Source organism: Squalius cephalus (assembly GCF_949319135.1).
Source record: "Squalius cephalus genome assembly, chromosome: 17".
Classification (NCBI taxonomy): Eukaryota; Metazoa; Chordata; class Actinopteri; order Cypriniformes; family Leuciscidae; genus Squalius; species Squalius cephalus.
The window spans coordinates 15,069,039-15,090,383 of NC_137138.1; the positions used below are offsets into that span (position 1 = coordinate 15,069,039).

The 21,345-nt window shown below is 36.8% G+C and overlaps 4 protein-coding genes across 5 annotated transcripts; 1 reads left to right on the forward strand and 3 right to left on the reverse strand.

Moving 5' to 3' along the window:
* Positions 1-421: 421 nt before the first annotated feature.
* On the reverse strand, positions 422-3,890 carry rgs7bpb (regulator of G protein signaling 7 binding protein b). Its single transcript, XM_079847911.1, has 6 exons — positions 3,556-3,890; positions 2,784-2,950; positions 2,547-2,677; positions 2,186-2,330; positions 1,334-1,404; positions 422-1,233 (listed from the first exon to the last, which is right to left on the reverse strand). The coding sequence occupies exons 1-6, from the start codon at positions 3,703-3,705 to the stop codon at positions 1,142-1,144; spliced, it is 756 nt and encodes a 251-aa protein (XP_079704037.1). The 5' UTR covers positions 3,706-3,890; the 3' UTR covers positions 422-1,141.
* Positions 3,891-4,495: 605 nt separating this feature from the next.
* rnf180b (ring finger protein 180b) lies at positions 4,496-8,964 on the reverse strand. Its single transcript, XM_079847255.1, has 7 exons — positions 8,835-8,964; positions 8,297-8,395; positions 8,033-8,125; positions 7,290-7,928; positions 5,452-5,665; positions 5,239-5,364; positions 4,496-5,145 (listed from the first exon to the last, which is right to left on the reverse strand). The coding sequence occupies exons 1-7, from the start codon at positions 8,850-8,852 to the stop codon at positions 4,952-4,954; spliced, it is 1,383 nt and encodes a 460-aa protein (XP_079703381.1). The 5' UTR covers positions 8,853-8,964; the 3' UTR covers positions 4,496-4,951.
* Positions 8,965-11,095: 2,131 nt separating this feature from the next.
* On the forward strand, positions 11,096-12,903 carry htr1ab (5-hydroxytryptamine (serotonin) receptor 1A b). The gene has a single exon (XM_079847256.1). It carries the CDS (start codon positions 11,298-11,300, stop codon positions 12,537-12,539), a length of 1,242 nt encoding a protein of 413 aa, XP_079703382.1. The 5' UTR covers positions 11,096-11,297; the 3' UTR covers positions 12,540-12,903.
* Positions 12,904-16,631: 3,728 nt separating this feature from the next.
* Positions 16,632-18,312, reverse strand: LOC307174544 (uncharacterized protein). 2 transcript variants are annotated; one of them, XM_079898423.1, is made up of 2 exons: positions 18,250-18,312; positions 16,632-17,899 (listed from the first exon to the last, which is right to left on the reverse strand). In XM_079898423.1, exon 2 carries the CDS (start codon positions 17,758-17,760, stop codon positions 17,218-17,220), a length of 543 nt encoding a protein of 180 aa, XP_079754549.1. In that variant the 5' UTR covers positions 17,761-17,899; positions 18,250-18,312; the 3' UTR covers positions 16,632-17,217. The 2 variants fall into 2 exon arrangements, with proteins under 2 accessions (XP_079754549.1, XP_079754550.1); XM_079898424.1 differs by having other exon boundaries at positions 16,632-17,905.
* Between the last annotated feature and the right edge of the window lie 3,033 nt (positions 18,313-21,345).

Below are 21,345 nucleotides of genomic sequence, written 5' to 3' on the forward strand. Positions count from 1 at the left end.
GAACGGGAACATGGTTTGTGTAACATTAGCAACACATTATTAGCTGTTAGTTTGAAAACATAGTCAAGCAAAAGGCTATCATATTAATTAACGTTATGTGTCTGCTGTTGTAATAGCGATACCATTGTGCAGCAGTGTTTACCTTAGTAAGCTGGCTGAGTGAATCTGTGAGCTGGCGTGAGTGGAGGCGGGTCTAATTAGCATTTTCATTGATCCGCATTTACTAAATTAAGCAAGGATGTAGTTACATTCAAGCTATTTTAAAGCATGGGGGAAAAAAACGTTTAAATATGCCATTTTGGTGATCAAACATGAGTTTTAAGGAATACAATTATTGACTACAAGGGGACTTTAAAAGGTTTCATTTTAAAGCCAAAAAACTGGATGTGAATTACTGAAGGCTACAATAAAACAAACAATTACAGTAAAAAAAACTTTATTATCATTATAAAATGATGTATAGCTTATAAGAGCTGTAACTATGAATACTTTATACACCTGACATAAAGAGAAAAAATCATAATGCAAATTCTCATAAAACTGGGATATGCATTCACACAAACCTGATGTCTTTAATTGATAAATGAAAAATAAATCATTAAAATCATTTATAATAAATACAATGTTTTATTTACAATTATATGTATTATGTACATTGTGATTTTTTACTGTGTTATATTTGTTTCAAGCTTAGAATGAAATAGCAATGGCTTTAGTGCAGAGCATTCTTGTGCCCTTACAATGACTGATATAATTTTTTACAACATTATCCCTTTATGGAAGACTAAATTAAAAGCATTGCACAGTGGCTAAATTTATATAAAATAAGAAAAAGCAAGTAGATGAAAAACACCAATCCTATACTTCTTTCACTTACTTTTTTTATACAATCATATGGTTTCACAACACATGACAAAGAATGAACCTTTCGGTAACTAAAAATTGACAATTGATTTTGCTTATGAACTCAACAGGCAGGGTTTTGAGTCAAGGGAATTCTGTCCTCCAACAAGTGATTAAGTAGTTTTGACACTGTCCAGGGACAAGTTACATCAGCGAAACAGTTCCAGAGACACGAAGGAGACGAGTGAAGCACTAATTGACCAATGATCAGAAAAGAAGACTTGAGAGTATTGAAGGTTTAGCCAGACACAAGGCAACAAAGCCCGGAGAATCGCCTCTTCCTCTGCCTCACCAGTGGATAAGGAGTCAGATTTAGCAGACTGCTGTCATCTACACGCAGGAAAATAAATACATAAATACATTTCTAGCTATTTGAGATTAGAGGGTATAAAGAATCCATTACAGTACTAGAATAAATCTGTTGGCTCACCTTGATTTTTCAGCGGCAAAGGCATTGTCTCCCTGAGTTTGCTTAGAAGGTTTCTCATTTCTCGCATATCACTGGAAGAAATTTCACAACACAGGACATTAACTATCACAGTCAAATGGATATTTAGTACAGTATTTAAAGACCTCTTTTTCGCTTTAACCCCATTTTACACCAATAATACCACAAATTGGTTGACAAGCATTTTATATACACTACTATTTAAAAGTTTGGGGTCACAAATTTATTCTTGTGATGGCAAAGCTGAATATGCTGACTTGGTGCTGCAAAAGAAACATTTCTTCTTACTATCAATATTGAAAACAATATGCTGCTTAATATTTTGGTGAAACCTGTTTCATTATTACATTATTAATGCCTGTAAAACTTTTTTTTCCATTTAATGCATCCTCAATGAATAAAAGTAAAAAAAAAAAAAAAATCTTACTGACCCTAAACCTTTGAACAGTGTATGTACTGTATATATATAAATATATATATATATATATATATATATATGTGCTACACATTTTAAGTGATTTTTTAAATATTGTTATTTCACCTTAAATTAATAAATCAGTAGTTTTAAATTGGATCATTATTCTTTTTCTTATTTGAGTACATATTGGGATTATAGCTCATTCCCTTCATAGGTTTACAGTCTTGCACCTTTGTCTTTTTCTCAGATTTTCAAATACTTTTTGCTTAAAATCAAAGTTTGTCATGTGATTCATATCCGATCTGGTTGGTTTGCTTCATTGCTTACAACTCCTTACTGAAAAATTGTTTGAAATCCCAATGGAGAAAATGAATAGGAAAAATGATTTCATTCTGTCATTCCCAAGTTTTTCCTACCTCTCTATGTTCTCAATGTCTGTGCACACGACCCAAGATTCCTGTGGAAAATCTACAGGTGATGATGAACGATCTTCCAGCATCGGCACATCAGAGCTTTCGTCTACCCTGTAGTCCATATTTGCTTCAGGACACACATCATTTCCTAAAGTGAGTGAAACAAAACAGCGCAAGATAGTTATACTTTGTTTTGCTAATAGAAAAAACAGATGAATTGTCAAAGAAGCTGTTCTATGTATTTATTGTGCCATCCCCGCCATCTTCAGACTGTATTTCGTCATGCAGTATATTAGCTTTATGTACTCATGTCTGCTAATGTAAAGAATCTGCTGTCCTCTGCTGGCTGTCATTGACACAACACCTTTCCTATGGAGCTGCAGAACACCCAACAGACACATAGACTTGAGCATCTCTGTAATGTACATCTCCAGGCAGCACTGAAGCTGGATGAACAACCTGCATATTTCTGGGTGGATTTCACCATCCTCTGGCCTAAGACAAGCATAGAGTGAAAAACAGAATCCATATCAGCTGAGCTTCATGACATCCTACAGCCACATCTTCAAAACTACATAGCTATTCTAACATAAATGCTTACCCATAGATTGCAACGAGGTTTTGATAGGCAGCCTGGGCTACGGCGCATCCTTTAATTCGAGTCCTGTGCATCTGTGCCCTTAAAGAAGGACAGTCGACTGTATTCTCCCCTATGGAGATGACCTGCTCACGATGGAGGGCCACAAGAGTGTTGAACTCCTGAACGGTCTAAAAATGGAGACAAATCCTTCTCAGTCTATTTTTAGAAAGTGAATATGTATATTCCTTCTGGAAAACTCTGATTAAGCAGCCGGCTGTGTTTTGGAACATAGCTGGTTTGGTTGGTAGACCATCTTGGACCATTTTAAGATGTCAACCTGGCATTTGAAACATGGTAGCTGGTTGATCATTTTTGACTAGAAAGAATCCAAAGCACAGCTAGCAGCTTAAACTGGATTTACCAGCAGGGTATAAACACGAGTTTAGCTGCATTATCTATATGCCACATAGCAACACATGGGATTGTGAGGATGTGAATTCTAAATAATGGTGCAATATGAAAACACAAACGGCGAGTGATAAACATTATAAAACCAATCATCTTATAATCAATTCACAGAGACCCAATAATTATTCATGTTTCAATACATTACATCCGTACAGGCTTTAGTAAATATAGTATGGGCTACATACTGTAATTATTCGTAGCCTACTGGTAAATAGCCTGTTAAATTGCATATAATTGACAATAATTTTAATGTGTAGACACAAATAAAGCCTATCCAAAAATAGCACCCGCAAAAGTGACAGCGGTTGTTCTACCGTACGCTCACCGTTCTACAGTCATCCATCGCCCGCTGAGCTCTCCGCGAGCTCTCAGTGCTCTCCCGGCGCTCCGGATCCCTCATCGAAGACTTGCCGATTTGAAAAATGTTGGTTGCGGATCTGGGGCGGTTCTTTCGCCCGTTCGGTGCAGAACACATGCATACGCATCCACGAATAAAAGCACCTCACTGAGAAAATGTGTTTAATCAGCCTGTCCTCGATTCAAGGGTGAGGTCGATCCTTGAATGAGGGTTGTTGTTTCTCTGCCGTCGATGATTAGAGTGATGTGACAAAGGCGAGCGAGCGTCCGCGACGCTTCCTCTGCATCTCCGCACCAACAGGCGAGTCACCTTCACCTCTGTGGAGGGCCGACAGCGGCTTAACTCCACACAGCTGCGGGCTTCGATGAGGGAAAGGAGATATTCACGATTTTATTTGTAAGCGCCGTCTCAAACATACGGAATCTTTGCTTATTTATATTCATTGTTGTCAAAAGAACGACTGTCCATCAAAAAACTATCTGAAACGTTCTGGGGACGTTAGTATTTGGTTAAAAAACTAGACGGATATTAGAAAACGTTATGTAGGTAAATTCTTATGTCGTTGCAAAAAACATCTTGAAATGTTAATAATAATTAATAATAATTAAATTAATGGAATTATTAATTAATGGACAGAAAACACTCTACCTGTTGTAACACAAAAACTTCCCTGTAACTTTCTGGAAACGGAGTTTATGGTAAAGAAAAAAAAAGAATGAATGTTTCTACAATGTTATGAGTTGGTTCCAAAATGGGGAAAAGCATGTTGTTCTCCCTTAGGAATGAAGAGAAACAAAAAAATACATTCCCAAACTTTGCTTTGAGATACAGGAATGTGCTGTCATTCTAAACCATTGCCAAATTAAATTATAATCTCATTCCCATAGATTGAATTGACACAACAACTAATGTTCTCAAACCTTTTACTGTGTAAAAGAAGCAATTAAATATATTGTACAACATTTTTTTAGTGGAAGAAACCTGGGTTCTCGCTTTAGACAAGCAACTAAATGGCTCTAACTAATAGCAACATAAATAAAGGTAACTTATAAAACTGTACAAAGAGACTAAGCATTATGCCCTCCCTGAATTATTGCTTTTTTTGTTTTCTAATGCATTATAATACTGTTTACAGGTCAAGTAGGCAGATGATATTAGGCAACAGCTAAACGTGATATCTATGAATTGCACAAACCCTGAAAGACCTAAGCTATAAATAAGCACACAGTAAGAAAAACACCTTAATCATTTTTCATCAATTTTGTAGCTACATTGAAATAAAAGTATGAGGCACTTGATGAGATGTCCACTGTCAACATTCATTTGTCCAGCAACAGCAAAGTGAGATCTAATCCTCCATTCATTAGATGAGGAGGAAGTAGCAGAGGCCACATAAGATGATGAACGCCATCAACCAGTGCAGAGAGTAGATAGAGATGATCACAAAGTCAATGTCAAACGGCCAACCCCACATGTCTCCCAGATCCAACGCATCCAGGCCAAATGCTCTGTGGGGAAACTGCCAGCGACTGGCAGGGCCTCCGTGTCTCGGAAACCCTGAAATAACAAAGACAAAGGAAATAAGTGGCAACTGTCATTTAAAATCCTTGGGTCTTGAAGAGATGCTTATGCAAATGACATATAACCAACCCCAAAAGATGCGAAAACGCTTTGGACAGTTGGGCAGGGGCCATTTCGAATAATTGATTTTCTGAAAGGTCTCATGTCTTGAGCGATATACTTTTGGGAAGCACGACTTTGTAGTTTGATTAAGCTCTGAAACAAACAAACAAAAAGTATTAGGTGGTTAGATAAAGTTTAGATGCACTGAGAGAGAAAATGGACTTTATCTGTTCCACGCACCTTCCTGAAAGAGAACATGGGATATAAGGGTCCTACAGAGGGGACACGGGGTATTGCTTGGCCGATTCTTGGCCAGAGTTCTCAAACAGGGCTCACAGAACACATGACTGCAAGGATGGCACTTGTAGGGGCTGTAATATACGTCTAAACACACGGCACATGTGTATCCCTCTCTCTCTTCATCATCGCTGCCTGTTAGGTCCCACTTTATAGCCTGATAGGTAGAAGTAACACAAGAAGACACAAATGAAACATCACTGAAGAACAGATGAATTATGTTTATAATAAAAAAACAGACATTCAATTCATTCTCTGTGTAAAAGATGTGACCCACCGGTTATCAAAAGAAGAAAAATTCTCCAATAAAATGACACCTGCTGCAAGAGCCATGTGCAGCTGTGAATGGCTTATTAAGATCCTCAGGATTCTTGCAGCAGCCTATTATGTGGATTTATGCCCGTCTTGATCCACGGATGTATTATTGACATTTTGCCAGAACTCGTCAGTACAACACAGCTCCTCGTTCAATAGCCCACATTCATTTCTTGCTTATCTGACACTTATCATACATTAAACAAACTAGAGCTGTGTACAATTCAGAATAAAGGAAGCAAACAGGATGCATACTTGTGATTCAAATGTTACAAGAACAAAAAAAAATTAAGTGGATTAAAGGACTGCTCACACCAAGGACCATAACTATGAGATGTTACTGTAGCTCATACAGTAGAGCATGGTGCTAGCAATGCCAAGGTCATGGGTTTGATTTCCAAGGAATGCATGAACTGATGAAATGTATACATTAAATGCAATGTTTGCACTTTGGATAAACACATCTGACAAATGCATAAATGCAAATAGAACTATAAAGTTTTAATGAGAATGAGAATAGGGAAGTCCACAACACATTATAATGATAACGTCACAGTTAACTATAATTGGAATCACTTTCAGGACGTTTTTCCAATTGGAATCCACCTGACTGAAAGATCTCGAGAGTTTAAAAAAGCAGACAACATAACTGCAGCATTAGCTTATAATAAACAGAACATTATTGGGCATTGGTGTGGATGCTAATGTAGTTATAATTAAAGTTATTTTACATTTATCGTTCTTGGTGTAAATGGGCCTTTAAAATGGAACAAAACGTATACCATCTGTGTCATTTTTAATAACACATTTTCAGTTAATTACCCATAAAATTGTGGTTTATATATGTTATGTTTAGTTCTGTATGCTAAAAATGTCTTCTTTCAAAAAAGAATAATAGTTATGTCTGTTTTCAGAGAAACATGCCTAATCATTTGAGAAGAAATGTATATCAGGGAACAAATAAATTAATTATTTATGTTTTGTCACAAAACTTGTTTTGGACAATGAAATATTTGTATGACTATAATGTCTGTGTAGAGAGAATGGTGTCGTCTTAGCGGCCTCTAATTTAATAACAAATGATCTGTGCGACGGAAGCAAATCAATCAAAACTAACTTTAGCTGGAAAATAACTTTATTAAAGAACCGCTATAAAGCCAAAACAATCTCTGTTACCTTAAATTATACGCTTATCTCTGTAAAGCTGCTTTGAAACAATCTACATTGTTAAAAGCGCTATATAAATGAAGATGACTTGACTTGACTATATATTGAATTTCTTTGAATGCAATAAAATAATTTCAATACAACACCTGTCGGGGGAGCCATATTGATTTAAATGAATTTAATAAAGCCAATTCTTAAACTCTGAATATTGCCCAGCCTTGCTAGATAGTTATTAAATTCACAAATAGGAACAAAGCAAGTCAGACTTTGGCACTCGCCATGACTTTAAAACATCTCACCAGATCTTTTGCCTCCTGCTGTCTCTGAATCCAGCGTTCCTTCTTCCTCTGCTTCCTTCTTAGGCTTTTCAGGCGGTTTTTTTCTCTCTTGTTAAGCTTTGTCTCTACATTGGGTAAGATGTTTCTGAATGGCTCTTCCATCAGTCTGACGCCCTCTGGATCATCTGCTCTGTCCAGAGAAGTTCTACTCTGGGAAGCAGAACCCATATGCTGTTCCTCTAAACTCTCCCGATAATCATACAGCTGTAGTGACAATTCAGGAGGTAAAGGAACATCTGTGCCTCTCTCAACATTCTCAAGAATTTGTGGCTCTTCACTTGACCCAACCTCAAGTTGAGTTTCAGCAGAGCCTACATGAGATACAGGACAGGAGAAGCTGAGGGTTGAGGAAGGAGAGGGAGCTAAGCTCATTGTCTGAGGGAGAGACTCCACCTCAATGTTCCTCCTTCTAGTATGTTCTCTAGTCCTTCCTGGTCTTGTTAAAAGAACTAGAGGTTTTAGATCCTGATCAACACGACTTTTACTGAGATGCACAGTTGTTTCATGTCCACAGGTGCATTTGGAACAATTTACAAAATTAAAGCCTCCTAAGCGAGCTCCACAGTACTGGCAGTTTAATTTCCCGACAGTCCAATTGACCTGTGAGAAGGGTACATTTTATCAGAATAGATCATTCCTTTTCCAGGTGATTGTCAATAGTCCAAATTGCATAAGTTAAAAACAAATACATGCAAATTCTCTACCTGACCAACACTTGACAAAATCCAATCTGGCAAAGATTCAACATTTAAATGCCACACATTGCATGTGGCTGCAGCCTCTCTTGATGTTACCACCTGTAACAACAATAAATATCACTTATATTTAACTATATATAAATGTCACTTCAAAAAAATGTAATCAATGATTTTTACATAAATGAAGATCTTTAACCATTCCCAAATTGAGATATTTTACATGTACCTCCTTTAAAAAAAATAGATAGTTTTAGATCATAATTTACCCACCTTGAGGAGACTGGTTGAGTCTATTAGACATCTACGGCACTTTCTGCAGCGAAGGTTTGTTGGATCTTCTAGTGTCCTTGACTTATCCTGTTCTTCATACTGTTTGAAATGTGCAGTGGAAAAAAAAAATGTTTATACCTCTACAAATCCTTAGATGAGGACCGCACACAACACAATACATGCATAAAGAGTTGATTGTTGTAATGTAATATCCTTGGTTGTCATCACTGTATGGCTTTATAATATGCCTTTTTCTACATATTAGAAAACTTTTGCTTGACCATAAAACAGGCAAATACAATCTCGTTGCCAGAAACAACACCAAAATTCGTACAACATAAATAATATGTGCTGCATTTAGTAATTAACCTCACACTTAATTTTACGTCCAGTTTGTACAGACGTAAACAGTGTAGTTTTCTCAATAAACAGTGATAGTTCCTGTCCTAGCCGGTGTTTTGTAGTCATTATTGTGCAAATACTTTCTGTTTGACTAATTTAAACATTTGGTTCACGTACGTACAAAAACATGACATACCACGAAAGACGTAGCCATTTTCTTCGACGGAATTTCTGAAGAGTTCCTCAAGATGTTTGGCTAAAAGGCTAAAAACAACAGACTGGCTCTGTACTGCTCGGAGTACAGCTGCCTTCACTACGGAAGCCGCAGAGGGACAAAACCGTCTCGGATAAAGACACGGGCCTGTTATTGTACGTTCATACTTTTTACAGTCTATGGTTCATACACAATATAATTAAATGAGTTCTCATTCATAAAGTCATTCGCTTATTTATTAAATCATTCAAGATCTCCAAACCTAGACCAAATTCACAGTACCGGTCAAAAGTTTGGAAACATTACTATTTTTAATGTTTTTGAAAAAAAGTCTCTTATGCTCATCAAACCTGCATTTATTTGATCAAAAATATAGGGGGAAAAAAAACCCGTAATATTGTGAGGTTATTACAATTTAAAATAATGATTTTCTATTTTAAAATACTAAGGCGAGACACCCCAGGTGAATATGGTAAAGAAAATAACTGATAAATATCACCATACTTTACCAGTTGATTAATAATTGCATTAATAATTGCAAACATTTTTTGTATTACAAGTTTTCTGAAACGTTGTTTAGAAATGCAAATATCTAATTAAATATGCACTAATTTGCATAAATGTATAGAGCAAAAAAATCTGATCATTTGAAGTCAGGTTAAAAAAATCATTTTGGATATCTCTATTTATCACTCCACAAATCAGAAAATACTGTCAACAGCCAAAAATAAATACATTTTCACCATTTTTTTATAATAAAATGTATAAAATCAGGAAAATGATACCCCTCTGAAAAAACGTTCAGATTATAGATATGAATAAAACTGTAAAGTTTGGTGTAAGTGTTATTGAAGTGGAGATTTCTGGCTCAATGTAGGAGGAAAAACTCATTTGAGAAAACAGCCTTTAAAGACATATACTGTAATTGAAGACACAAATAGATAAAGTGCTCTAAAAGATACAAGTGTATTTTGGATGTTTTCTGTCCACTAGTCTAAAAACACTTAAAGAAAAGCCCAAAATCTCAAAATTGACAGATGCATGAAAAAAACACTGTTTTTGCCTGTATGTCTCACCTTAAATATAATTTATTTCTGTGATGCAAAGCTGAATCATCATTACTCCAGTTTTCAGTGTCACATAATCCTTGATACAGTTATTATAATAACAGTTGTGCTGCTTAATATTTTTGGGAAACTGTGATACTTTTTTTAAGGATTCATTGATGAATGAAAAGTTAAAAAGAACATTTATTCAAAGTTGAAATCTTTTCTAACAATATAAATATTTAGGATACTATCACTTAATGTCTTTAATACTTTTTATTCATCAAAGAATCCGGAAAAAAAGTAGGCCTATCACAGGTTCTAAAAAAAAAAAAAGTAGGCTAAAGCAGCACTAACTGTTTCCAACATTGATAAAAAATCAGCATATCAGAATGATTTCTGAAAGATCATGTGACACTGAAGACTGGAGTGATGACTCTGAAAATTCAGCATTACCATCACATAAATAAAACATATTTTAAAGTATATTCAAATAGAAAACAGTTTTAAGTTATGATCATTTTTCACAATATTACTGTTTTTTATGTATTTTTATTAAATAAATGCAGGCTTGATGAGCATAAGAGTCAAGACTTCTTTCAAAAACATTAATAATAGTAGGTTGTTTCCAAACTTTTGACCGGTAGGCTAATGCTATATGCACAAATAATGCAGAGGAAACTTGTTTAAACAACATAGAAAATGAGATCGAAAGTGTTTTGAACTATTTTAAAGACGTGTTAAACACAATCTAAAGTTTGGTGGTATGCTATCTGATGTGTAAATAGCCTACATAGGATAATAAAGTGATTAATAACGACAGCAACCTGTTCCTGGAACCATTAGCGCGTGGGGATAGGCTAATTACTCTATACATGAGGGATGGAGGAATGAGAGATGTTTGGGCCAAAATGTTCAGTTTTCTCAGCAGCAGACGAGCTACAGCAGATGGCAGCAGCAGCAATACAATTTTCAGCTCTGCGGGTGTCGAAAACACAAGCTACAGAAGAAAAAAGTTCTACTTTAATCCTTTAAAGTTTTAGGGAAACGAACAGCGTTCTGACAAGTTTTGTCAAGTCATCACCTGTTGGAATATTACTCGCTTCAGTAGTTTTTTTTTTTACAAATCAGGTAGGCCTATGATGAGGATGGTTTGATCTCACTGGAAGAAATTCTGGAAAAGTGCATGTTGTTGCGATGTGGAGAGAGCCCACCCGACACGGTCTGCGTAGGTAACTGACGCGTCTGTGGACCACTGCTGCTGATATAAATGGAGCCGCGTCGTCACAAGTCGTCAGTAATAATGTTGATGGTTGGCATCGCCTTCAAGTGTACGAGCTCCTCTGAATGGAGTAGTGCTGTCTTCTGAAGCTTTTGCGAGTTTTATGCTCTACACGACATGGAAGAATACAACGCCACGTCCTTATCATTTCAGAACGACAGTGGTTTCGATCACCAAATCGACAATGTGACTTTACCTGTGAAGGTTCCTCTGAGTTATCAGATCTCCGCGTCTTTGCTGATCGGCGCGCTCATTCTATGTTCCATATTTGGAAACGCGTGTGTCGTGGCGGCTATTGCTTTGGAAAGATCCCTGCAAAATGTTGCAAACTACCTGATCGGATCACTTGCCGTGACGGATCTCATGGTGTCGGTGCTTGTGTTGCCCATGGCGGCTCTTTATCAAGTTTTAGACAAGTGGACACTTGGACAGGTAACTTGTGATATTTTTATTTCTTTAGACATTTTATGTTGCACATCTTCCATTCTGCACCTGTGCGCTATAGCTTTGGATAGATACTGGGCGATCACCGACCCTATAGACTACATGAAGAAAAGGACATTAAAGCGTGCAGCCCTTTTAATAACCGTTACCTGGTTTGTCGGCTTTTCGATTTCAATTCCACCCATGCTGATCATGAAATCTCAGCCCAAGAGTAAAGCAGAAGACATGGCCAATCCTGAAGCTTGCATGATCAGCCACGACCCGTGGTACACTATTTATTCCACCTTTTGCGCATTTTACATCCCTCTGATTCTCATGCTGGTCTTGTATGGACGCATATTCAAAGCGGCAAGATTTCGCATTCGCAAAACCGTTCGAAAACCTGAGAAAAAGAGGGTGAAATGTTTGACTGTGTCGCCTGCGCTTTTTAAGCGAACGAACGGAGAGTTGGGCAAAAACTGGAAAAGCGCAGTCGAACCCAAGCCCGCCGCGTGCGTAAACGGCGCGATTAAGCACGCGGAGGACGGCGATTCTCTGGAGATCATCGAGGTTCACAGCAATTCCAAAAACAACTTGCCGTTGCCCAACACGCCAAACTCTGTCCCTCTGCTTGAGAACAAACACGAGAAGAACACCGAGGCGAAGAGGAAGCTCGCCATGGCGCGCGAGCGCAAGACAGTGAAGACTCTGGGCATTATAATGGGCACTTTCATTCTGTGTTGGCTCCCATTCTTCATTAAAGCGCTCGTGATGCCTTTTTGTCCATCTTGTCATATGCCTTTGTGGCTCAAAGATGTTATTGATTGGCTCGGGTATTCCAACTCCCTTTTGAATCCCATAATTTACGCTTATTTTAATAAAGACTTTCAGAGCGCGTTCAAGAAAATCATTAAATGCCATTTTTGCAGACCATAAACAGACTGCATTTTCAGTTGTAACTGTCAGAAACACGCGTTTAACCAGTATTGATTGCTCAGAAAAAGAATGGTGTATTTTAACAGCCCTGAAAACTTTCTTTTTAGTACGAGCTTAAATATAAATTATTTACTCTGATTGATTTTATATATCATATGCTATAATTATGATATCAGGTTACATAATGTGTACTGAAAATGTTTATTTCATGTCCATGATGTGAAAATAAAAAAGTCCTACGTGGTTTTGTCCTTGTTTTTTGAATGTAAATAATAGCATAGACCAAAAATCATAAATATTGGCTTCTTGTTTGTGAATGAGATCACATGATAATACATGACATTGTGCAATGCTCAAAATAATTGAATTGAATAAAAAAAAGGAATATTATATTCTAACAATGCCTGACAAATTAAATCAGGAATAGAACAAATAAAACAAACAAAACCTTGCTTTTAACATTTGACTTGAAGATATTAACGTGTTCATTTCTTGGATGGAGAGAAGTGCATATCTGTATATAAAAGAATAAACCTGTTTTTTTCCATTGTGTCTGTCTGCCACATGACAGCATTTATTATTTCACAGATCAAGGATTTCAACAAGCTAACTGCAGGAGGTGTCTCATGCTGACACTTACTCAAAGTGCATTATCTGTATTTGCTACATAAACATGAATGGTTTCTCTCTCTCTAGAGACAGGTATATAGTTATTGATGTGTCACTCTCAGTCCATCATTTAAATGCGTCTTTTTACTTTTCCTCTTTGCCAGGCACTTTAAAACCCATTAATCTTGACTTGCGCCTTCATCACCTGTGGAACAGAGTGTAAACCTTGAGTGGAACAATGGATACAAAGGAGCAATAGAGAGGCCAAAAGATCCTCTTAACAATTCCCTTCATAAAAGAATGTTTTCACAACAAGATGCTCCACCGCACATATCTCTTTTTACTTCTATGATGACAGAAATCTCAAGGCTTTTACACGATCAGGAATGTGCCAGTGAAATTTGTGCCAATGAATTATATTATCAGGTCTCCAGCAGGCGCTTTTTATGTCAACTAATTCATTCTTGTGGAAACAAAATTGTCAGTTTGTTCCATAAGTGCTGTAAATATGAAAAAAGGTGCAACTTTTTTTAAACTTATACTTAAAATCATTTGTTTCTCATTAAAGCAGCCAATCTACCGGATCATTTGTTTTATTTATTTTTTTGGAGGATTGCAGTAGAATCGTAGTCTCAAAAGTTGCTAACAACCCTGCCATCCAGTTTGAATCACTAAAAGCCACTCAACAGAGCAGACACAGGGGTGCTGGTCACCATAGCGACACTCAGATGTCTCAAACTCTGGTTCTGAGGTGCAATTATCTGATCAAAGGCCTAGGACAATAGACAGAGCCCACGTGCACACCCACAGCTGGCATGATTTAGCGACCTGAGGATCCACAGCTATTTATTACCAATGAGAAACCTCCAGAACCCTGCAGAGAAACATTGCTGATCACTCAACAAACACTGTTGAGGTCCGTGATTGTCTATTTTGAGTTAGAGCTCTGGCAGAACAGCTTGAGAGCTTAACTATAGCAAATATATAGTAAAAACGGTTTGAAATTGGATTACAAATAAACTTTTTTAGCCATTACTGGGTCTGTCGAGCTCTGCAAGTGATAAAAAAAAGTCTTTAGGAAATCAGTTTTTCCACAATGCTATTCCAAATCATGTCAACCCATTCATTAGTTTTGTGTGAGGAAAAGGCCAAAGTTGAAGTCCGTATCCAATGAATGTTGATGGTAGCAATACTGTTGAGCCAAGGTATATAAAAGTATAATAAATATGGTGGGCTCAAGATTAAGCACATGCTTGTATCTTAATAATTTGGTATATTGACATCATGCAGTCAAATTAAATGTCAGGAACTAGGAACTATAAATGGAGAAAAACGTATTGTGTTTATCGTGCAATTTATTCGCCAAAATGAGTTTTTACGTGCATATGATATGCATGGGTAGGTTTAGTAGTGGTAGGGTACGTGCATATTATACGCATGGGTAGGATTAGTCGTGTGTGGGGTGCGTGTGTATAACACGCAATAAAGTGCGTATCAAATGCACGCGAAAACTGCGTATCATATGCACGTAAAAACTCATTTTCGCGTATAAATTGCACGATAAACACAATGCGTGCAATAGAGACGTATTTTCATGAGATCAGGCTGAGAAAATTCATAAACAGGCTTTCAGTGAGATCCGTAAATTCATAATATTTCTCAATCTTTCAACCAAGAATAATCAGAGGCAGATGCAACGTCAAAAGAAGAGATTCTGGAAAGTCCAATGTAATCCAGCCGGCTGAACACTTGATTCTCAAGTGGCCGTTCTTCACAGTGGGCAAGATACAAACAAACTTCCTTTTTGGGTGGTTTGCACAATAACACTTGTAAAAAAATAAAAAAAAATAAAACAATATAAAAAAACCCAAAACAATATTTCTGTGGTTCACAAGTAGCTTGAGTGTGTGTCAATGAAAGCTTTCCCAAAGGTGGCAGGTGCTAGTATTCAACTTAAAGGACATGTGAAAGCTAATATTTCCAAACCACTTCATTCAAAATCAGCACAGAAGAACAAGTGCCCACTATATGGAAAAGAAAACACTAGCAGTTTTTTTTGACTAGCAGTATTCCACAAAATTGTGATTCATTGTTCTTTGTCATTTTAGTTTTGGGCTTTTTGCCATTTTTAATGAAAGAGACGGTTGAGAGAAGACAGGAAATGAAGGCGAGGGAAAGTGGGACGACACTAGAATCAAAGTCACGTTTTTGCATCTGGAGCATTTACTACATGGCTATGGCTCTGATAATGCACTATATTTTCACTACTACAAAATATATTGTTCATTTCATTCTCTTGTCTCCTGTTATCAATGTGGCATGTTCTACAGGACAAACATGCAGCCTGGCGTAAAAGACACTCACATCAAAGACACACACGCAGTCAGGCGCATCAAATATTTGCAAGGTACTGGTTCTTGCTTGTTTCCTAAATAGAAGAATTACTTCACAATTCAAAGTCACAATTCAGAACAACATTAATTTGACAGACTCCTTAATGTGATATCATCCATAAAAAATTCTCAGTTTTGAAAAATATTAGCTTTATTTCAGCAAACATCCAAACTATAGGGATATATTATATATATCTCAATGTATATATAAAATCAAAAAGACAGCTTTATTTCATCATATACACAGGCAGACCTACAGCGATTAAACTGGGAGAATAAAGCTCATACATCTGACCACAAAGTGCTTTGAGCATCAATAGTAGCCGAATACAATGTTTTTGTTACAATCATTGATTTGAATACATCAAATGTTATGGAAAATGTGATTTAGACAAGTTATATTAAAGTTCTGAGTAAAATATAAAATCCATGGCAAGTTTTCAGTTCATTAAAAAGGTTGTGAACTTTTGCTCCACAATTATCATATTCCTCATGCAGCTATTTGAAAATGCTAAATTATACATTATCAGAAAGGGAAGTGGTATAGAGTTATCAATTATTCAGAGACACTCTGTGGCCTTAGAATGTATGTACATGAATGAGATATGCATTCTAGATAGAAACAAAGGTTCTGTAATTCACACAACTGCCACTCAGAGGCAAGTATTCACTCAGTCCACAGTTTTACACTATATACAAATAATTATGTATAGGCCTAATATAAAATGTAAAAAATAAAATTCAATTTATATACATATATTTATTTTCAAAATGTATACACTACCATCAAAAGTATGGGGTAAGTAGTTTTTTTTAATAGAAATTAATAATTTTATTCAGTAATGAAGGATGCATTAAATTGATCAAAAGTGACAGTAAAGACATTTCTATTAAAAAAAAGCTGTTCTTTTGATATTTTACCATGATACCCCCCCCCCCCCCCCCCCCACCATTTGATGAATAGAAATATGAAAAGGAATATCATGGTTTCCAGATAAATATTAAGCAGCTGTTTTTAATTCAGCAAATTTGAATGATTTCATATCATGTGACACTGAAGACTGGAGTAATAATGCTGAAACATCTTCTTATATATATATATAATAATAAATAAAACATCTATTTTAAATTATAATAATATCACAGTTTACAGTATTTATGATCAAATAAATGCAGCATTTGTGAGGCAATTGGTGAGCAGCAGAGACATTTTACCAACCCCTAACTTTTGAATAGTAGTATATATTTATTTATATTTACTTTATAATTTGTTTTTATAATACATCATTATTTTCATACTTATTTATTTGACATTTACTTAGACAGTGAGAGAGAAGGAACTCTGAAATCCGAAGAGGACAGAGAGAAACAAAGCAATGGAAAGTCTCCTCAGGAAATCCCACCCTTTAAAGGAAATTACAAAGGCAGATTCAGGAAAAAGACAAACAGGCTTTGTTTGTTTCAAAACAAACCTATTTTCCTGTTACATTTCCTAACGTAGGATTTGAAAGCATTTAAATGCATTAAAACATTTAAATAATGATACAAAAAATGATTCAAAAAATTGCCCAATGTAAATTCAAACAAAAATGTACTTAGAAACTGGGTGATTGTCTGAACAGCCCAAAAATAAGCACACAAAGTGAAAACAGCTGTGCTTGTACTTGAAAGCATTGTCAAAGAGCAGAGTGTTCAAACAGGATCACCTGTGTCTGACTCACACTGGAGAGTCTGGAGGGTCGCAGGACTCCGATCCGCGAGTACACCTCTGCATCCGAGCCGGCTCCACATGATGGGTGAGGGCTGGGTGGGGTGGTGTGGATGATGGGGGGAGGCACGTACAACACTGGCGGTGGAGGTGGAGGAGTGAGGTGGAGAACAGGTGGAGGTGGGGAGGGAAGAGAGGGGGTCACTACAGGCAGACTGGGCTCTTTTAGATCATACTGAGCCATGTGGTAGAAACCGAAGTATTCCAGAGCGTTCCCGGCCTGAGCGACGCGGAGCCTGTGGCGCAGCAGGAGCACCCAATACAATAATGCCAAGATCAAAAGTCCAGCCAAGACCACCCACAGCACAGCCAAACCGAGCTCAAAGTCCCAGCAAACACGGGGCAGAGTCGAGTTCCCACAGACCACGCCGGATTGATTCACAGAAGATGGCTTCCTGAGAGGGACATCAGCCAAAACAGTCGGGTTTCTGTCGGTACTTTCAGTGGGCATAGCTCCCGTCACTCCAGACACATACGTTTCTCAACCACACCTTTGAGAAGTGTCTGGGCAGTGGCGAATGCAGTCGACCGCTGCTGAACATCTGTTCTGGAGAACTCCCAGGAATTGGATCAGGGCTTGGCGGCGACTCCTGGTGCTCAATTAAAACAGCAAAGGAACAGAATGAACCTTGGTGTGACTGACTGAAATATATACGTGGTTAACCTGCTGAGATCAGTCTAGAGAGCTGGCCATCCTGTGGAGATCTCAGGTCTAATATAGAATTTAATCAAAGGCTTCAATGAGTCTTGCACACTTGAGAGCTGATGAGGCTGAGCCAATATTGAAACCATTTGTGAGGCAGTTGAGCTGTTACTGTTATATCTACAGACTTTGCAACACAGTGTAATCATTCAGTCTTCTGACGTTTGCATAACTTATAACACTGTGGAAATTAAATATTTGTGCAGAAATGAAAGTTTAAATGGATTAAAAACTTACTTTTTTACAGCATTCCATAGAAGTATTCCTGACAAGTTTAATGACTGAGAGTTGCGCTCTGAAAATGCTAGAGAGAGCATGTGTCATGGAAGGAAATTCAAAGAGAGTTCAGGAAAACATTCCACGTAGGCCTGACTGGGGATTGGCTGGATTCATTATCTCTATGGTTACAGGAAACAGGCAAAGGATGTTGGTCTGTATAGCAGAGGAATTCTCATGTGAGAGGAAAGACTTATAAAAAAAAAATCAAAAAACCTTGCTCTTGCCCGAGCCATTGTAAAATCGAGTCACATATACATGTAAAACACATTAAAGGTTGTTGACAGCTTTACAGTGCTGTTTTGTGACTTCAACTCAAGTATAATTTTAAAGTCGAATAAAAACAATGAGGTTCAAATGTGTCAGATCTAAAAGTTAAAGGGGTCATGAAATTAAGAAATTAAAAATCTTTTGATTTGACATATAACATGTAAAAAAAAATCTATTTCAAATAAATGTTGTTTTGAACTTAGACTATTAAATGGTTAGTTAGTCTTTCGGGTTTGGGTCGACATGAGGGTGATGACAAGTTTTTCATTTTTGTGTGAACTAACCCTTTAAAGCAGCACAACTGCTTTCAGCATTGATAATAATGAGAAATGTTTCTTCTCATGCAACAAATCAGCATATTAGAATGATTTCTGAAGGATCATGTGACACGTGAATGATGCTGAAAATCCAGCTTTCAGGAATGAATTACATTGAAAAAAACAGAAAACAGCTATTTTAAATTGTAATAATATTTCACAACATTACTGTTTTTACTGTATTTTTGATTGAATAAATGAAGGTGAGCATAAGAGACTTTTTTCTCAAAGCATTTCCTTTCAACTCACAGGCAAATGTATTATTCAAGAAATCATAAATGAAAAAATCCTATTAAAAAAATAGATTAATCAATGATATTTTAATTATCCCTTGCCCGCTTTTCTTTTCATGTGCGGATGAAAAGTCTTGTGAGAGACATCTCTGATGAAAATCAATATTTGTTTGTGTACAGAAATTTGAAGGCACAGACCATACAGAAAATCAAAGTTAATCAAAGGACTCTTATGCAATTCAGCTATTGAAAAATGCACAGTTCGACTGAGGATGTGGTGCAGCTCTAAAGGCTTTGTGTATTAGGAAGCACTGTGCTGATGGCATTGGCTCCGCTGTGGTCTCAGCCACCTGCAGTCCTCCTCAGGCACAGCACTGCGAGACAGATTAAAGCCAGTTTACAATCACTCATGTGTGTTCCCCAATGGACAGGTGGGTTAGCGTGAACCCAACAATAATACAAAAGAAAGCTCTCAGAGGCCACTGCGGGTTACCAGAGTTAGGTGCTGCAGGACTCAGTAAGTGCATGTCAGTCTCACACCGAGATGTCTCAGCAGAGTCTAAAAACTTGCAATTGGGAGAAATAAAGTCCATTCGGAGATATGAAAGAGATTTTTTATCCATTAGCAGAACTGGCTTCCTTCCACAGATAAATCTGTTTTATTTCAATACATCTATGACAGTGTGCTCAATCTAATCTTGTCTCTTCACATTATATAACCTGAAAATTTTCATTTAGCCACAAGAGGTATTTAGGGGACAAAAACAGGTCCTTGTGTGAAACCATTTAGATGTTGCCCAGAAGAATAATTGTCTTTTCCTGCTATGAAAGTGAAACAAGATTGAGTTGTTTGTCTAAATGGCTGTGGAGAAGATGCCTGGTAGCTCTTGACACAGAATCCAATCTTTCAGATAAATAAAGCTTGTAATAGACAAACAAAAAGAGGAACATTTAATGGTCACTTGTGTTTCACAGCTTGTAAGTTGAAAATAAATAAACCTGTAAATAAACAAAGTTTTAGAATTTGAAAACAGTTAAAACAAAGAAACATTATGAAATAAAAAATATTTCTAGGTCAGTAATAAGCAAATTTGTCACAATGACCATGAACATTTCATACATTCAGGTGATCCTAACTCAAATACTATTATTACTTTATACATCAAATCAGTGTTTGTCATATAAACAATCAATCGGTTAATAGACTGATGTAATTCTAATATAGATTTTGAAACGGACATAACAGTGAGGGAATTCAGTTGTGCGTTGATTCACTCATTGTGAGGTTGAATGAACGTTGCTAATTTGTGAATATTTTCGACTGACATAAAAAGGAACCTGTTCACAAGAGTCATTTTGTGCGAATTGGACATCGTGACTCGTGCTGTTTATTGATGCCTGCAGATAACACTGGTACATGGTCTAACGAGATCGCACAACTTTTCAACTGGATTTTAAATTATCGCACATTTAATTGTTTGATATGGAGCCCTGAAAAGTGGAACATACTAAGACAATAAAATAGACATACGTGAAATAATAAAGGTTCTTTATTGGCATTTGATGGTTCAATGAAGAAGCTTTAACATCCATGGAACAGTTCAATTGCACAAAAGCTTCTTTATAGTGGACAACTGTTCTTCAGATTATTAAAAAAGTTATTCACACTAAGAAAAACATAGCTCTTTAAAAAAAAAAAAAAAAGTTCACTGAAAGGTTCTTTAAGAACCAAAAATGGTTCATCTATGGCATCGCTGTGAAACCCCCCTTTTGGAACCTTTATTTTTAAAAGTGTAAAATGTTATACTGGAAATTTAATTGGACTTGTAATCAGAAAAATGCTTAAATAGAAGCGTTTTCACTTGTGGTATCAGACCTTTGGACCCCAGTGTATCTTATAGTGAAGCATGTGATGCATGAACATTGAAGATATAGGGATGTTGTGAATGTCGTGATTGGTGCTTGAGCTGATGGCTGCTATAGGCTCTCTGCTCTGATTGACGCACATTATGACTCTTATCACAGACTGACGCTGTTTTCAAGCTCTCCGTCCTTCTTCAGAAAGTGAGGAACATTACAATGAGGAACCCTATGAGGAACATTACAATGTGTGTATCATCATTATGGTAGTGTAGGTTTACAAGTGAACTTTTCACACATCAGAGTTTTTAAGCGTTGTTGTTGTTGGACATCATGAATCCATTAGAATCACTGCAAGTGTGTGTGTAAAGAATAAA